This window comes from Coregonus lavaretus, assembly GCF_964263955.1.
Source record: "Coregonus lavaretus genome assembly, chromosome: 1".
Lineage (NCBI taxonomy): Eukaryota > Metazoa > Chordata > Actinopteri > Salmoniformes > Salmonidae > Coregonus > Coregonus lavaretus.
The window spans coordinates 65,229,337-65,247,325 of NC_139988.1; the positions used below are offsets into that span (position 1 = coordinate 65,229,337).

General features: G+C 42.9%; 1 protein-coding gene across 1 annotated transcript in view; it reads right to left on the reverse strand.

Moving 5' to 3' along the window:
- Window positions 1-2,967: 2,967 nt before the first annotated feature.
- Window positions 2,968-17,989, reverse strand: part of wdr90 (WD repeat domain 90) — a 67,607-nt gene continuing 52,585 nt past the window's right edge. Inside the window, exons 29-42 of the mRNA XM_084163273.1 lie at window positions 15,266-15,348; window positions 15,057-15,159; window positions 14,451-14,572; window positions 14,013-14,169; window positions 12,849-13,039; window positions 12,309-12,477; window positions 12,008-12,131; window positions 9,965-10,136; window positions 9,688-9,810; window positions 8,718-8,892; window positions 8,312-8,442; window positions 7,944-8,087; window positions 5,600-5,804; window positions 2,968-3,711 (exon numbers count right to left, since the gene is read on the reverse strand). Coding sequence (XP_084019399.1) covers window positions 3,554-3,711; window positions 5,600-5,804; window positions 7,944-8,087; window positions 8,312-8,442; window positions 8,718-8,892; window positions 9,688-9,810; window positions 9,965-10,136; window positions 12,008-12,131; window positions 12,309-12,477; window positions 12,849-13,039; window positions 14,013-14,169; window positions 14,451-14,572; window positions 15,057-15,159; window positions 15,266-15,348 — 2,057 coding nt within the window. The 3' untranslated portion in view covers window positions 2,968-3,553. The remainder of the gene's footprint in view (window positions 3,712-5,599; window positions 5,805-7,943; window positions 8,088-8,311; window positions 8,443-8,717; window positions 8,893-9,687; window positions 9,811-9,964; window positions 10,137-12,007; window positions 12,132-12,308; window positions 12,478-12,848; window positions 13,040-14,012; window positions 14,170-14,450; window positions 14,573-15,056; window positions 15,160-15,265; window positions 15,349-17,989) is intronic.

The window sequence follows — 17,989 nt, forward strand, 5'->3', positions numbered from 1 at the left end:
CCTGGTCAGTAACATAATGATTACAAGGGTTATTTTGGAATTGTTGTTTAAAACCAGCATTATAACAGAATGATTACAAGGGATATTTACAAATTGTTGATTAAGACATTATTGCTTCATCCATTGAGGATATGACTCACCAACTAAGCACTAATGCAATATATTTGTTATATTCCTGAGGTTTCTTATGTGTCTTAGATATAGGACAGATACTTCAAAACCTTATGATATATTTTTTAACTGTCTGTTTTGCCAAAGGCTTAGACTTTGAGGTTAACAACCAGTAATACAACAACAATTTTAAAAAGGTTGGGTTCAAAATGATTGACACCCCTTTTTTCAGTACCTTTCAATACCTCACCTTGCGAGGATAACGACATCTTAGGGATCTTAGACCATTCCTCCATACAGAATCCTTCCAGATCCTTGATATTTTTTTATCTGTGCTTATGGTATGCCCTCTTCAATTTAAACCACAGGTTTTCAATGGGTTAGAAGTCCGGAGATGGCAACATTTTGATTTTGTGGACAATTAACAATTTCTTTGTGGACTTCGATGTGTGCTTGGGGTTATTGTCTTGCTGGAAGATCCACTTGCGGCCAAGTTTCAGCCTCCTGGCAGAGGCAACCAGGTTTTTGGCCAAAATATTAACAAGGGCTCCAGGACCAGTGGAAGCAAAATAGCCCCATAACATCTAAGATCCACCACCATATTTTATAGTAGGTATGGGGTTATTTTCTGCTTTTGTATTGTCATTTCGACGCCAAACCCACCACTGTAGTGCAAGTCCACTGGTCCTGAGGCCCTTGTTAAGGTCAATGGCATCATGAACTTTACTCAGTACCAAGTCATTTTAGCCGAAAACCTGGTTGCCTCTGCCAGGAGGCTGAAACTTGGCCATAAGTGGATCTTCCACCAAGACAATAACCCCAAGCACACATCAAAATCCACAAAGAACTGGTTAATTGGCCACAAAATCTATTTTTTGGAATGGCCATCTCAGTCTCCGGACTTGAAACCCATTGAAAACCTGTGGTTTGAATCGAAGAGGGCAGTCCATAAGCGCAGACGAAGGATATCAAGGATCTGGAAGGATTCTGTATGTAGGAATGGTCTAAGATCCCTCCCAATCTGTTCTCAAACATTGTAGAAAAAGGCTCAGTGCCGTTATCCTTGCAAGGTGAGGTATTGAAAGGTATTGAAAACAGGGGTGTCAATTTTTACCCCCACCTTTTTGAGAGAAAAAAGTATTGCTTGTTAAACAAAATCTCCTTCTCTGAGCAATTGTATTAGTATAATTTCCCAAAATGTATTATTATTATTATCATCATCAATTTAAAACTGACAGACAGTAGTAGCTTTTAATTATCCAGTTTTATTCATATTAGTGTTAAGGAATTAAAGCTATTATTATTTATTATTATAATTATTATTAAGGTTATTATTAATAACAACGCAGTCACAATCTTAATAACACAGTACTGACCTATACATCCTCCATCTGCGGAGGTGAAATAAGTGATCCTAGATTTGAACCCAGGTTGACACCGACAGTGGTAGCTCCCAAGGGTATTGAAGCAAGTAGAATGGTTCCCACAGATGGGATATTCCGCACACTCATCTTTATCTACAGAACACCAAATAAGTATTTGAAGTTAGGACAGATCTTAGGTATTAGTCAGTTAGTTGGTTGGGTTGAAATGAGTGAGAATAGAGAATAGTTTCAGCTAATGAACAGTGAATGTATTATTTTAGCCAGCATCATTCTCACTCTAACCTCTTGGTAAGTCTGAATTCTAAACGTCTTATCCTAGATGTGAACCTGTAAAAGGCACCAGTTAAATTCAAACAGATAGAGATGAAAGAAACTATACCCTGCAGTCTACACCTGTCATTAAAATACAGTGATCTTTTTCATCACCAGGGTAAATCAGTTGATCTTACCAGAACAGCCACTTCCAATGTTAGCAATCTCATACCCTGTTTGACAGAGTGGAGGAATTATCCCTTCCAAAGGTAGGGCCAGGTAGAGACCTGTAGGGAGAAAAGAGAAGGAATATCAGACATAAACAAATGATGCCTCTATGTACATGCAAGCATATGCTTTAGACCAACACAGTCATGGCATTTGGCACAGTGTCAAATTACAAACAAACACACAGGTACTCTCTCAATCTCTTAGACTCACTCTTCTTTATTTCAGGCAAAAAAAAGTCTTAGTTGAAATGTAAAATGAAAGGCATCCAGTACCAGTAACTCACCAATAATACAGAAGCATAAATTCACTCCCATTGCAAAGGCAGTTTGTTGTTTGTCGATTAACTGTGCGTGCCCGTGTACCTGACACAGAGTAGTACGTCAACACGGTCACGTTATTGTCTCTCTGCAAAATGTCTCCCTTTTATTACTTTCCTCAATACAGTCATCTGAAGAGATGTTATCTTGAAGTAGAAAAGGGACGTCACTATAGCAGTTCTTCTCATCATAATCTCCACCTTCTCATTTACTCTATCAGTGATGGGGGAAAGAGATGATGGGTCAAAAAAATCCAGTCAAAGATATCACAATTACAAACATTAAGAGCTTTAGCGTGTCACTTAAGCAATACAAAATCAGCCACTTTAAAGATGCATTCTTCTCTCTTGTTTTCTTACAATACAAAAACACAACTTGCAAAACTATGCATCATCCCAAACCTTGTTGTGTAATCAGAATGACACATTCATTACACAAAAACATATTTTCTCAGTACTGGCTAAACGCACATCACACTAGATAGTGAGCGATAATGCAGTTTCCGGCACATAGCTGTCTAAATACTTGCAATTCAATGCCTACCCGCCCCTTCAGCTCAACCAGTCACAATTTCATTTGACGACATAACATTAGTGGAAAAATACTTACTTTGCAATTGCATCACAAAAAAAAACAAAAAACAAGCACATTAATGAGACAATTTAGGGTTTCATTTGAGGTTACAACCTTTATTGAAAAAACGTACTGAAAAAAATCGAACATTGATGGACAAAACATTTTAGTACATAATTTACAGACAATACAATAACCGTATTGGCTAATGGACATACAGTATTATGATTTAAAGAACATAAAATGTGAAACAAAATCACTCCCATAAAGTAGAAAACCACTGAACACACACAAAGGAGGTTCCCATATAAATAAAATGAAAGTATTTTTTTCAAATATAAAAAGTTATTTACAGGACTGATTAAAAACCTCAGAATTAAAATGACTAAAGTAAACTTGTAAACAATTGATACATTATTCAATTTCCTTTGTCAGTTGAACTGAGGCACTTGCGTGCGTGAGTATTGAGGACTTTTAACCTAGGCCCAACCGAGGGTTGATGGAGACAGGAGAGACAGTGTTCAATTAACCTACATTACTGCCACCCACCACCTCAAGTCAATCTAGAAATCCATACTATCTAGGAACAATGGTGAAAGCTTGGGTCTATACAGCAGATCAGCCCCTGATTGTCCTTTAATAATATAGTTCACAGTCTACTAAAGTATAGTGGTCTATGGTGTTCTACAGGCCATGCACCTCCCACAGCAGGATCTCGTTGTAGGCGACGGTGAAGAGGAGTTTCCCTGAGGGGGAGAATCGACAGGTCTGCAAAGAGTCACTGTGGTGGAGGAAGTCCTGGAACCTACCGCTGGATGATTTGATGAGCTTCAGCACTCGCTCTGAGAGAGAGACGACACACAGCAACTTGATGCAACCTATTTACATACAGTACCAGTCAAAAGTTTGGACACACCTACTCATTCAAGAGTTTTTCTTTATTTTTTTTACTATTTTCTACATTGTAGAATAATAGTGAAGACATCACAACTATGAAATAACACATATGGAATCATGTAGTAGTAGTAACCAAAACAGTGTTAAACAAATCAAAATATATTTTATATTTGAGATTCTACAAATAGCCACCCTTTTCCTTTATGACAGCTTTGCACACTCTTGGCATTCTCTCAACCAGCTTCACCTGGAATGCTTTTCCAACAGTCTTGAAGTAGTTCCCACATATGCTGAGCACTTGTTGGCTGCTTTTCCTTCACTCTGCGGTCCGACTCATCCCAAATCATCTCAATTTGGTTGAGGTCGGGGGATTGTGGAGGCCAGGTCTTCTGATGCAGCACCCATCACTCTCCTTCTTGGTAAAATAGCCCTTACACAGCCTGGAGGTGTGTTGGGTCATTGTCCTGTTGAAAAACAAATGATAGTCCCACTAAGCCCAAACCAGATGGGATGGCGTATTGCTGCAGAATGCTGTGGTAGCCATGCTGGTTAAGTGTGTCCTGAATTCTAAATAAATCTCAGACAGTGTCACCAGCAAAACACCCCAACACCATAGCACCTCCTCCTCCATGCTTTACGGTGGGAACTACACATGTGGAGATCCTCCGTTCACCCACACCGCATCTCACAAAGACACGGTGGTTGGAACCAAAAATCTCAAATTTGGACTCCAGACCAAAGGACACATTTCCACCGGTCTAATGTCCATTGCTTGTGTTTCTTGGCCCAAGCAGGTCTCTTCTTCTTATTGGTGTCCTTTAGTAGTGGTTTACTGCAGCAATTCGACCATGAAGGCCTGATTCACACAGTCCCCTCTGAACAGTTGATGTTGAGATGTGTCGTTCAAAGTTCTTGAAATGTTCCGTATTGACTGACCTTCATTACATTTACATTTTAGTCATTTAGTAGTATTTTTTTATATTTTTTTTCATACTGGAATCAAACCCACAACCCTGGCGTTGCAAACGCCACGCTCTACCAAGTGAGCTACATCCCTGCCGGCCATTCCCTCCCCTACCCTGGACGACACTGGGCCAATTGTGCGCCGCCCCATGGATCTCCCGGTCGCGGCCGTCTACGACAGAGCCTGGATTCGAACCAGGATCTCTAGTGGCACAGCTAGCACTGCAATGCAGTGCCTTAGACCACTGCGCCACTCGGGAGATGATGGACTGTCGTTTCTCTTTGCTTATTTGAGCTGTTCTTGGCATAATACGGACTTGGTATTTTAATTGCATGCATTCCAGGTGACTACCTCATGAAGCTGGTTGAGAGAATGCCAAGCGTGTGCAAAGCTGTCATCAAGTCAAAGGGTGGCTATTTGAAAAATCTCAAATATAAAATATATTTTGATTTGTTTAACACTTTTTTGGTTACTACATGATTCCATGTGTTATTTCATAGTTTTGATGACTTCACTATTATTCTCCAATGTAAAATATTGTAAAAATAAAGAAAAACCCTTGAATGAGTAGGTGAGTCCAAACTTTTGCCTGGTAGTGTACATACAGAATGTATCATTGCGTACAGTATTGCGCAGAGAGACACACAGGCTGGTGATTTGTCAAACTCATTCTGATGCTGTATGGTAAATTTGAAAAATACCAAGCAAGCCCGTGCCAAGCTGGTCTGCTTTTGATGGGTTTAATGTAGATTATTTTAATACTTCAGTCCCTGCTAGCATACAAAGTGCCTTTTACTACACAAAACACGAGACACACCAGTCACATTGTAAAACTGAAATGAGAGAGGTAAAAGAGAAGTGACATGCACCTTTTGAGCCCACTGCTATGAGGCGACCCTTGGAGGAGAGGCTGAAGCACATGGCCCAATGGGACAGGGCAATCTTCTTTATGACCCGTTTCTTGGCCAGGCTGTAGAAGGACAGCTCTCTCTCCACTCCATAGCCTGTGTACACCACCAGGCCAGGGTCTATGGGGCTGAAAGCAGCCAGGCTGGGAGGAAGGCTGTCTGACTCCTGATAGAGAGAGAAAGACAAAGAGAGTGAGCGATAGAGGACTTGAAGTTCATTACCTGTTTTAAAACACAGAAATGTTCACAGTAAAAATATTAAATGCTTGCAAGGTTGAGAAAGGATTTTCAAGTAAAAACAGAGTCGTTGACTGATATCACAAATGTCTCACCTTGCGCTTCACATTGGGTCTGATTCAGACTTAGGAAATGTATGCCTTTTTTACCCGTTTTGATTGAAGCACTTCTCGGTATTTAGTCTTCAGACCTACCCTATGCACATGTGGGTGTGGCTCCCTTGCGCGCGCTGAATAAATGTAATTCAAATCACAGAAAACACACCCACTGGGTGGCCTACCAACTGGATCTTCAATTTGTTTTTCTGTTCATTTAAAAAGCATCCCTTTAAATACTGTGTACCTTTAATTTGATCAGCACATTAGAATGTATCCTATGGAGAATGTGTTCAGAATGGAGATTGATTAAAGATAAAATGGTGGTTTGATTAATTCTGAAAATTGGCACATTCAGTTCTTCAACCTATGGTTATGTTGGAACATTAGTGTACATAAAAATATAATAGGGAGAATAGTGTACATTAGTATGCCCTGGCCTACTGGCCACTCTGACTTGGAAGTGCGTGATGGCATGGCCAAGTGTTGTGCCATGTGTCAGGTTCAAACTGTTATGGCTTGGTCTGCGCTCCATAATGATTTAATTAGTCTACATGTCCATTTTTTTGACATTATTACTAGTGATCCTCAACAACAACCACACGGAAGTGACAGCGTTTACAAAGGAAGCAAATGAAAGTTAACAAAAACAATGAAAAAATTAAATGATACGAACTGTAGGCTATACTGAAGGGAACTAACAGTAAACTGGCAGTTAAATGTGTGTGGTTATTACTGACGGTCAATACTGATATTGGCTAATATTTAACCTGATAGAAATAGGAAACAGAGAAAGTCTGGGCATATAATGAAAACTCTGAGAGTGCCCAAAGGTAAATTTGGCGCGACTGCTTTGCATCGACATCACATGCTCCTGGCTGCAGTAGCCTACCCATTTGGCTTGAGTCTCCAAGTTTCATCACTGCAAGTTAAAAGGCCATACAATTTAAACTATGCAAAAGGTCAAAGCATTTTATAGTTCACTGTGGGAAAGGGGTGGAAATACCTGTAATCTTGATATGCTTTTCACTTTGCTCCATTACTGGTTTCACATTCGTCTCCAGCGATCAGAAGGAAAAATCATCTAAATCAATTTCTATTTGTATTTACAATCCCCTTCTCCAAACGGATTATTCATTTACCTAGGTCTTATCAATAACTCTTATCAATTTGTAAATTAAAGTGCATGGAGAATGGTGTTATTTAGATCCGATAAAAATAAATATATATACTTGGAACAGGTTTGCGCGACCTTATTCATGGTTTCCTCACACGTAAAGATAGTTGTATTAAGTCAAGGTCAGAATATGGCGTATCTGTAGACACACCTTTGCCACACTTTGATTTCGGTGATTTACGCCCCCCCCCCCCAAACGAATACCTGGCTGGCACAAGCATTTCCCCATGCTTAAAGGTGTAATATGCAGAAATCGCTCCGCCATTTCCTAGTTGCTAAAATTCTAATAGTTTGCCTAATTTCAGTTTATGTGACAAAACAAGCAGTCATTGTGTAGAGAATCATTGTACCATCTAAACCGCTGTGAAAAATATTTTCCATATCCAAAAATATTGTATTTTCAGCTGTTTGAAGCTGGTGTACAAAACCGAAAGCAAAAGACGCAAAAATTATACTTAAGAACGGAAAGCATATAAATTACGCACATAAAACAGATCTACCACTTATTAGACTTGCTTTCAATGAGATGACAGATTTATAACTAACTTTCTATATGAATTTGGTCAGGTCGCCTAAAAAGTTACATATTGCAGCTTTAAGTTCAAGGTCAGAATAGAGAGAGAAAAGTGCATAAAAAGGGAAGTTCCATTTATGCGCCCGTAACTTGGGTCTGAATTCCCACCATCCTGAACAACATCCTCACCTGAAATTGCTTGTCTAACAGACTGAATTCCATGCTATTCATTTTGTGGCCATGTGCATGTATGTGCATACATGCCTATAAAGAGAGGTTTACCTCAGGATTGGCGGGGGCTGGAAATGTGAGCCAATCCAGGAGCTCACACTTGTCCTTCATCCAATCAGCTGCCCAAACGCTGACCCGTCTGTCTGTACTGGCAGCCAACCACATCTCGTTTCCTTCAAGCCCAAATTCTTTGTACTGGTGGACAAAATGCATGACGACAATTCCTTCATGTAGATTCTTAGTAGCTCCTCAAAAATAGTTACACTAGTAACCTCAGAAGCTGTCACACAGAAGTCTGTTCTATTAATTATATGTGTGCTATAGGATCAGGTCCCCCCTTTTATTCATTATACTTTGAAAGGCAAAACTGATCCTAGATCTACACTCCTACTCTGCGACGCATGAATATGGGCCCTGACCTGTTTCTTCACACACTGGATGGTAGTGATGGGCGCCCCCTTGTGGTCGCTGATGATACGGACGGTAACCCCGGTCACTGGGTTGCTGACAGCCATCAGGCCGTCCCTCCCCGCAGAGAGGATCACCTGACCTGAGGGTCAGAGGTCACACATAGCCTCCGTTATTGGCAATGTGTATTATACATCCCAGTGAAATGACAAACTGTGTAAATGACATACAAACTGTGTAAATGACATACAAACTGTGCAAATGACATACTAACAGTGTCCCAACAGAAATAGTGCGATCACATTCTAAACATGAATAGGAAAGTCTGACTACCATAAACTCACACAAGAGACAATGTCCACTGGTAGCATTGACAGATAAACCTCCCCAAACACACACACACACATACACACACACCGTTAGCGGAGTACTGGATGGCGGTGATGGCCACAGGGTGCGGGTGCAGCTTGAGCTCCATCTCTGAGGAGGCCAGGTGAAAGATCCTTAGGGTCCCGTCGCTGTACCCCCCCACCACACACGCACCCCCTTTAGAGGGACTGACGACTGGGCTCCAGCACGCACTACCACAGCTCTGACAGACAGAAGGGACAGGGAAAAGAATCAGGGGTGTAGATATTGACTGTCAGACCATAGGTTTATAACTGGTGCATGATGCATTGGAGTTTCTCCCTCATAATGTGGCATTTAGCCTTGTAAGTACCATGTCATAGTGGAATGGTTACAGCATGTGATATACAGTCATGTAGCCCGTGTAGCTCAGTTGGTAGAGCATGGCGTTTGCAACGCCAGGGTTGTGGGTTCGATTCCCACGGGGGGCCAGTATGAAAAATGTATGCACTCACTAACTGTAAGTCGCTCTGGATAAGAGCGTCTGCTAAATGACTAAAATGTAAAATGTGTAATGTGGTAGTTGAAAAGAAGAGAAAATAACAGTTTGCTGTTCATGTCATAGCTCTAATTGTAACATGCTTCACAAAATGTTATGTTGTTTATAAGTGGCAGCGTATGGCTGCTATTAATGTATATATTAATGTATATAGGTGTTATCAGTGGTTAAAGCAACAACAACAACAAACCCCATAACTGACACTTAAGTCGATCTCAGATCGATTGTCTGTTGGCCCAAGTTATCCTCCCCTTTCATTTAAAATTGTCATGACCTTCATGCTTTTAGGGAGAGAGGATCATTTTGTACATGTATTAAAACTGAGAGTTTCACCACTTCCAGTCATTTTCAATTGGAAACAAAAAATAATCCATATGACGGAAATCCGTCACAGTGCTGGAAAGCTTTAACGCTTGTGTTATAAAGTCTTTATGAATCCATACGGCCATCTTAGCCTTAGTGTTTGTCTTGCAGCCTCACCTGGTTGAGCACCTGAAACTGCACCACCAGCTCGTTGCTGGGGGCCGACCACACCCTCACACTGCCGTCCTCCCCACAGGTGGCAAAGTGGCTCTCGTCTGGGCTGAACACCACGTCATTTACCTGGCCACCGGGGGGGGGGGAGCGGGTCATTCAATGTATGGATGGAGGTGTCAACAATGAACGCTCATACAGGCTCCAAAACTCAAACACACTGACGCATGCACACACTGGCACAAACGCTGCACTGACACACACACTGGCACACATAGTGTACCTTGCTCTTGTGCCCGCTGATGAGGCGGATGCTGGTGTTGTCCACCCAGTTGATGTACCACAGGGTGCCCGCTGTGGTGCCCACGATGCCCATGTCCATGACGTCATCAAAGGCCGCGCACACCACCGTCCCGTCCAGCATCATCTCCTGCTCCAATAGCACCAGAGCGCCTCTGACAGACAGAGGCAAGGACCAATGAGAGTAGACCATTAGATCAAATTAAAATAAGCCAATAGCAGCCAATTAATTGAATAAGAGTGGTTCTCTATATAAAACGTAATAGCCTCACACGATCGCACTGATGCAATACATATACACTGAACAAAAATATAAAAGCAACATGCAACAATTCCAAAGATTTGAGTGAGTTACAGTTCATATAAGGAAATCAGTCAATTTAAATAAATGAACTAGGCCCTAATCTATGGATTTCACATGGGAATACAGATATGCAGCTGTTGGTCACAGTACGTAAAAATGAAAAAGTAGGGGCGTGGATCAGAAAACCACCATTTGCCTCATGCAGCGCGACACATCTCCTTCGCATAGAGTTGATCAGGCTGTTGATTGTGGCCCGTGGAATGTTGTCCCACTCCTCTTCAATGGCTGTGAGAAGTTGCTGGATATTGGCGGGAACTGGAACATGCTCTCGTAAACGTCGATCCAGAGCATCCCAAACATGCTCAATGGGTGACATGTCTGGTGAGTATGCAGGCCATGTAAGAACTGGGACATTTCAGCTTCCAGGAATGGAGTACAGATCCTTGCGACATGGGGCTGTACATTATCATAGGGAAACATGAGGTGATGGCGGCGGATGAATGGCACGACAATGGGCCTCAGGATCTCGTCACAGTATCTGTGCATTCAAATTGCCATGGATAAAATGCAATTGTGTTGGTTGTCCGTAGCTTATGCCTGCCCATACCATAACCCCACCACCACCATGGGGCACTCTGTTCACAACATTGACATCAGCAAACCACTCGCCCACACAACGCCATACACGCGGTCTGCCATCGATACAGTTAAAACTGGGATTCATTCGTGAAGAGCACACTTCTTCAGCGTGCCAGTGCCCATCGAAAGTGAGCATTTTCCCACTTAAGTCAGTTACGACACCGAACTGCAGTCAGGTCAAGACCCTGGTGAGGACAACGAGCACGCAGATGAGCTTCCCTGAGACGGTTTCTGACAGTTTGTGCAGACATTCTTCTGTTGTGCAAACCCACAGATGGCTAGTCTCAGACAATCCAGAAGGGGACAAAGCCAGATGTGGAGGTCCTGGGCTGGTGTGGTTACACGTGGTCTGCGGTTGGGAGGCCGGTTGGACGTACTGCCAAATTCTCTAAAACGACGTTGGCGGCGGGTTATGGTAAAGAAATGAACATTCAATTCTCTGGCAACAGCTCTGGTGGACATTTCTGCAGTCTGCATGCCAATTGCATACTCCCTCAAAACTGGAGACATCTGTGGCATTGTGTTGTGTGACAAAACTGCACGTTTTAGAGTGGCCTTTTATTGTCCCCAGCACAAGGTGCACCTGTGTATTGATAATGCCGTTTAATCATCTTATTGATATGCCACACCTGTCAAGTGGATGGATTATCTTGGCCAAGTATAAATGCCCACTAACAGGGATGTAAAACAACACTTTACATATTTTTGTTTAGCGTATTTAAAGGTACAATATGCAGAAATCGCTCTGCCGTAAAAGACGAACAAACTAAACTTTAGAACGAGAAGCATAGAAATAGCGCACATAGAACAAATCTACCGTTTCTTAGACTTACTTTCAATGAGATTGACAGACCTGTAACTACCATTTCTATGTGAATTTGATCGGTTCACCCCAAAAAGTTACATATTGCAGCTTTAACTAAATACCACATTTTTAAGGTATATAAAACAACAGGCCACAGAGATGAATGGGCTTTAAAGACATGTCATGAGAAGATACACTATGTAACATAGGAGGATGATGAAAAAGGTACGTAAGGAGTAGTGTGTAGGATGAGAAGGAGTGTGCGGTGAGCAGCAGACCTGTCCTCTGTGTTGGAGGCCTCTCCTCCAGGCCTCATGCTCTGTACAGCTGCCACGCCCCACAGCCTCAGCCTGCGAGTGTTACTGCCCGTCAGCAGACGGTTCCCCCGACACAGCAACACTCCTAGAAACACACACTAATACTGTACATACAGACTCACACACACCAACTATTTTGGAGACGGGTTTATTTGCAAGAATTGTGATGTGTTTTTTTTTTAACCAACTTTAGTTGAATGAAGTCTGGATAAGATTCGGATAAGAGTGCCTGCTAAGAGTAAAATGTTTAAATGTAACTGACCTATCTCCCCCTGGTCAGCCTCCCAGGTCATGAAGCAACGCTGGGTGTTGCAGTCCCAGGCACACACATGTCCACTGTTGGTTCCCGTGAAGAGGATGGAGTTGGCGTTGTAGCACAGAGCCGTCGGCTCCACGTCACCCAACTCCTCTGGCACACACACTCTCTGCACCTAGAATTTGAATTAGAAAAACTTTATTGTCCACACAATGTGGACATTTTTCTTCAAATTCTTTATTAAAAATGATTGTCCTCGTTATGTGGAAATATGTCTTCCTATAAGGGAGGACATGTTGAACATACTTGGAGCCAGCCTGCTTTTATGCAAGCCGAGGGGCTCTAGTTAGTTAGACATGCCCCGCCCAAACCAGGCTGGAAATATGCAGTGTTTAACAAAAGAAGGCTGGTATTACACCGAAACATATTCCCTAGAAAGTGAGCCAAAAGAGCATAGTTTCGGTCGGCACGATAATGTGAAAAAGTATCAGTGTTACCTTCTTAGAAATACAATGAATTAGAAATTAATTCTAATTCTATTGATACCTTGAGCTCCACGTCCAGGCCCTGTGTGTGGGTGTTGCAGAAGTAGAGTCCCTGGCTGCCCACACAGGCCAGCTGGCTGGCTGCAGAGGGGCTGAAGGCCACATCGTGGAGCGGGCCGGACACACTGACCCTGGACAGCAACTGGTAGGTCCTGGTGCTCCACAGCGCCACCTCCGGGTCGGTGAAATCCCCTGCAGGAGGCAGGATTCAAATACCTTTAAAAAACATCCTTTCTATCTCTCATCCTAGAGGTAATCATTGATCTGTATGTGACTGGACAAGTTAATTTTATTTTAACCTTTATTTAACCAGGTAAGCCAGTTGAGAACAAGTTCTCATTTACAACTGCGACCTGGCCAAGATAAAGCAAAGCAGTGCGATAAAAACAACAACACAGAGTTACATATGGGGTAAAACAAAACATAAAGTTAAAAAAAATACAACAGAAAAAATATATACAGTGTGTGCAAATGTAGCAAGTTATGGAGGTAAGGCAATAAATAGGCCATAGTGCAAAATAATTACAATTAGTATTAACACTGGAATGATAGATCCCTGTAGCTCAGTTGGTAGAGCATGGCGCTTGCAACGGCAGGGTTGTGGTTTCGTTTCCCACGGTCGCTCTGGATAAGAGCGTCTGCTAAATGACTAAAATGTACATGTAATAGATGTGCAAGAGATGATGTGCAAATAGTGATACTGGGGTGCAAATGAGCAAAATAAATAACAATATGGGGATGAGGTAGTTGGGTGGGCTAATTTCAGATGGGCTGTGTACAGTTGCAGTGATCGGTAAGGTGCTCTGACAACTGATGCTTAAAGTTAGTGAGGGAGATAAGAGTCTCCAGCTTCAGAGATTTTTGCAGTTCGTTACAGTCATTGGCAGCAGAGAACTGAAAGGAATGGCGGCCAAAGGAGGTGTTGGCTTTGGGGATGACCAGTGAGATATACCTGCTGGAGCGCATACTACGGGTGGGTGTTGCTATGGTGACCAATGAGCTAAGATAAGGCGGGGATTTGCCTAGCCTTAAGTAGTGAAACTCTTGCTTTCACCTATCCAATTGTTCTTAATCAGTGATTACTTCAGGGAAAGAAAGAAGGAAGGAAGGATACATCAAATTATTAGAACAGGGCCACTTGTCCTTGAAGGACTGTTCCACTGACCCACAGTGAGGAAGAAGAAATCATCCCTGGAGAAGGCCAGGGCCTGCACTGCCCCCCGGTGGTAGGATATGGTATTACTGCAGGTTCCGTCCTGTACGTTCCAGATGCAGATGAGGCTCCTGGAGCCACCGCTGCCCCCTGCTGCCGAGGCCACCGTCTGGAAGAGAACAACACACATTCAGAGCTGTGCAATCACTCATAAAATCACCTGTCTAGTTAGAAAGGATCACAGTCACATAAACACTTTAAACAGGATAATTCAGACTTAGCACAACTAAATACAAATAAGTAAAGTTGGTATTCAGTCAGTCACACAGAGAAATCACATTCAGACAGTGGTTGAGACACAGCGAATGCATCATCCTTCTTGGCACCAGCACAGTCCACCACCTTCATCCTCATCATCCTCACTCATGCATGAGGAGACTAGAGGCTTACCTGTGCGTCATTGGTAACAGCCAGAGAGGAGATCTCCTCAGTGTGGCCCAGCCAGTGTCTCTGGGAGCCAGTGTGTAGGTTCTCCACCACCACCACACAACCACAGGAGTACGCAAACAGACCTGCAACCAGTCAACACCACCACACAATCACAGGAGTACGCAAAAAGACCTGCAATCTGTCAAGTTTCAAGTTTTAATGTAACGTGCACGAGTACTGTAAAATGCCTTTCTTGCAAGCGCCAAACCCAACAATGCAGCAATCAATATCAATGTAGTACTAAAAATAACATAAGGTAGAACAAAAATGCAAGATAAATTAAAATAATAACACGAGAAAGTAAGAAGCTACATACAGGAAAGTATACAACCACATAACCACCACAGGTGTACCCAAACAGACCTGCAATCAGTCAACACAACCACATAACATAAACAAACAGCAATGAAACTGTAAATAAGAAAGAAAGAGACATAAGAGGTCGGGTCATACATGCTTATGACAAGTCTTACAATGCATTATAACTGCATCATAATATTTTCGGTATTCTATCAGTTTATATTTTAGTCAGCCAATGAAATCAGTTGAACAAGAGCAAGGTTTGACCTGTTTCTGGATTCCACACCATGTTGGCCCGCCCATTGCCATTGTAACCAATCACCGCTTTCAGACTCAGGCCCTCTTCGCCCGGTTGGGGAGTTGCAGTACTCTGTGATGGAGAAAAACAGACAGAATGCTTGGAATGCAAGCATTTATAACGTGGGCTTCCTTATTTCTCAATGACGGGACTTGAGCCGGAGAGAGGTGCTCTCTACCTGGTCAAGGGTGGAGGTTTTGAAACGTGGGGTGAAGTGCTTGTAGCAGTCGGGACGCACTGGCTTCACCACCTCCAAATCATCTGTATAACATACAGAAAAGGAAGAACAGGTTAAAGACATGCTCCGGAACATTGGCAACTACTAAGTAGATTTTTTAAGCCTCCCGCTTTGGGCTGGATGGGTCAATGTGTAAAAGCTATGCTGCGCCATTTCCCCTACATTTTCCCCCACATGGCCCAGTCCCCTAGCAGTTCAACCAATGAGCTTCAGCCCCTCACCATATAAGTGTCCGCAAGATACACATGATGCACCCACAGCAGAGCGAGAGAGAAAGCAATGACGTGTTGCACAAATCTGCACATGTGACATAGTACGCAATTTTCAGGGATCATTTGTGGCTCGTTAGCGCTACTTTCAGAACTACTGGCTTAAAAAATATACAAAAGTACCAGAGAATCTCTTTAATAGAGAGAGGAATGGTTTTGTCTAGAAAGATGCACTATTGTCAAAGTCAACTACAGTGAGGGAAAAAAGTATTTGTTCTCCTGTTGATTTTGTACGTTTGCCCACTGACAAAGACATGATCAGTCTATAATTTTAATGGTAGGTTTATTTGAACAGTGCGAGACAGAATAACTTGCATTTTAATGAGGGAAATAAGTATTTGACCCCTCTGCAAAACATGACTTAGTACTTGGTGGCAAAACCCTTGTTGGCAATCACAGAGGTCAGACGTTTCTTGTAGTTGGCCACCAGGATTGCACACATCTCAGGAGGGATTTTGTTACACTCCTCTTTGCAGATCTTCTCCAAGTCATTAAGGTTTCGAGGCTGACGTTTGGCAACTCGAACCTTCAGCTCCCTCCACAGATTTTCTATGGGATTAAGGTCTGGAGACTGGCTAGGCCACTCCAGGACCTTCATGTGCTTCTTCTTGAGCCACTCCTTTGTTGCCTTGGCCGTGTGTTTTGGGTCATTGTCATGCTGGAATACCATCCACAACCCATTTTCAATGCCCTGGCTGAGGGAAGGAGGTTCTCACCCAAGATTTGACGGTACATGGCCCCGTCCATCGTCCCTTTGATGCGGTGAAGTTGTCCTGTCCCCTTAGCAGAAAAACACCCCCAAAGCATAATGTTTCCACCTCCATGTTTGACGGTGGGGATGGTGTTCTTGGGGTCATAGGCAGCATTCCACCTCCTCCAAACTCGGCGAGTTGAGTTGATGCCAAAGAGCTCGATTTTGGTCTCATCTGACCACAACACTTTCACCCAGTTCTCCTCTGAATCATTCAGATGTTCATTGGCAAACTTCAGACGGCCCTGTATATGTGTTTTCTTGAGCAGGGGGCCCTTGCTGGCGTTGTAGGATTTCAGTCCTTCACGGCGTAGTGTGCTACAACCGTAGTGTTGTTTTCTTGGTGACTATGGTCCCAGCTGCCTTGAGATCATTGACAAGATCCTCCCATGTAGTTCTGGGCTGATTCCTCACCGTTCTCATGATCATTGCAACTCCACGAGGTGAGATCTTGCATGGAGCCCCAGGCCGAGGGAGATTGACAGTTCTTTTGTGTTTCTTCCATTTGCGAAATATCGCACCAACTGTTGTCACCTTCTCACCAAGCTGCTTGGCGATGGTCTTATGGTGTCTCCAGCCTTATGTAGGTCTACAATCTTGTCCCTGACTCCCTTGGAGAGCTCTTTGGTCTTGGCCATGGTGGAGTTTGGAATCTGATTAATTGATTGCTTCTGTGGACAGGTGTCTTTTATACAGGTAACAAACTGAGATTAAGAGCACCTACCATTAGAATTATAGACTGATCGTGTCTTTGTCAGTGGGCAAACGTACAAAATCAGCAGGGGATCAAATACTTTTTTCCCTCATACTATATTGAAATAAATATTTAAATATATACACACACATATACATATATACACACATACATACCTACATACAGTGCATTCGGAAAGTATTCAGACCCATTGACTTTCCCCAAATTTTGTTATGTTACAGCCTTATTCTAAAAATGGATTAATTAGTTTTTCCCCCTCATCATTATACACACAATACCCCATAATGACTAAGCAAAAACAGGTTTTCAGAAATGTTAGCAAAGTTATTAAAAATTAAAAACGGAAATATAACATTTACATAAGTCATCAGACCCTTTACTCAGTACTTTGTTGAAGCACCTTTGGCAGCGATTACAGCCTTGAGTCTTCTTGGGTATGACGCTACAAGCTTGGCACACCTGTATTTGGTGAGCTTCTCCCATTCTTCTCTGCAGATCCTCTCAAGCTCTGTGAGGTTAGATGGGGAGCGTCGCTGCACTGCTATTTTCAGGTCTCTCCAGAGATGTTCGATTGGGTTCAAGTCCGGGCTCTGGCTGGGCCACTCAAGGACATTCAGAGACTTGTCCCGAAGCCACTCCTGCGTTGTCTTGGCTGTGTGCTTAGGGTTGTTGTCCTGTTGGAAGGTGAACATTCGCCCCAGTCTGAGGTCCTGAGCGGTCTGGAGCAGGTTTTCATCAAGGATCTCTCTTTACTTTGCTCCGTTCACCTTTCCCTTGATCCTGACTAGTCTCCCAGTCCCTGCCGCTGAAAAACATCCCCACACCATGCTTCACCGTATGGATGGTGACAGGTTTCCTCCATATGTGACGCTTGGCATTGAGGCCAAATAGTTCAATCTTGGTTTTATCAGACCAGAGAATCTTGTTTC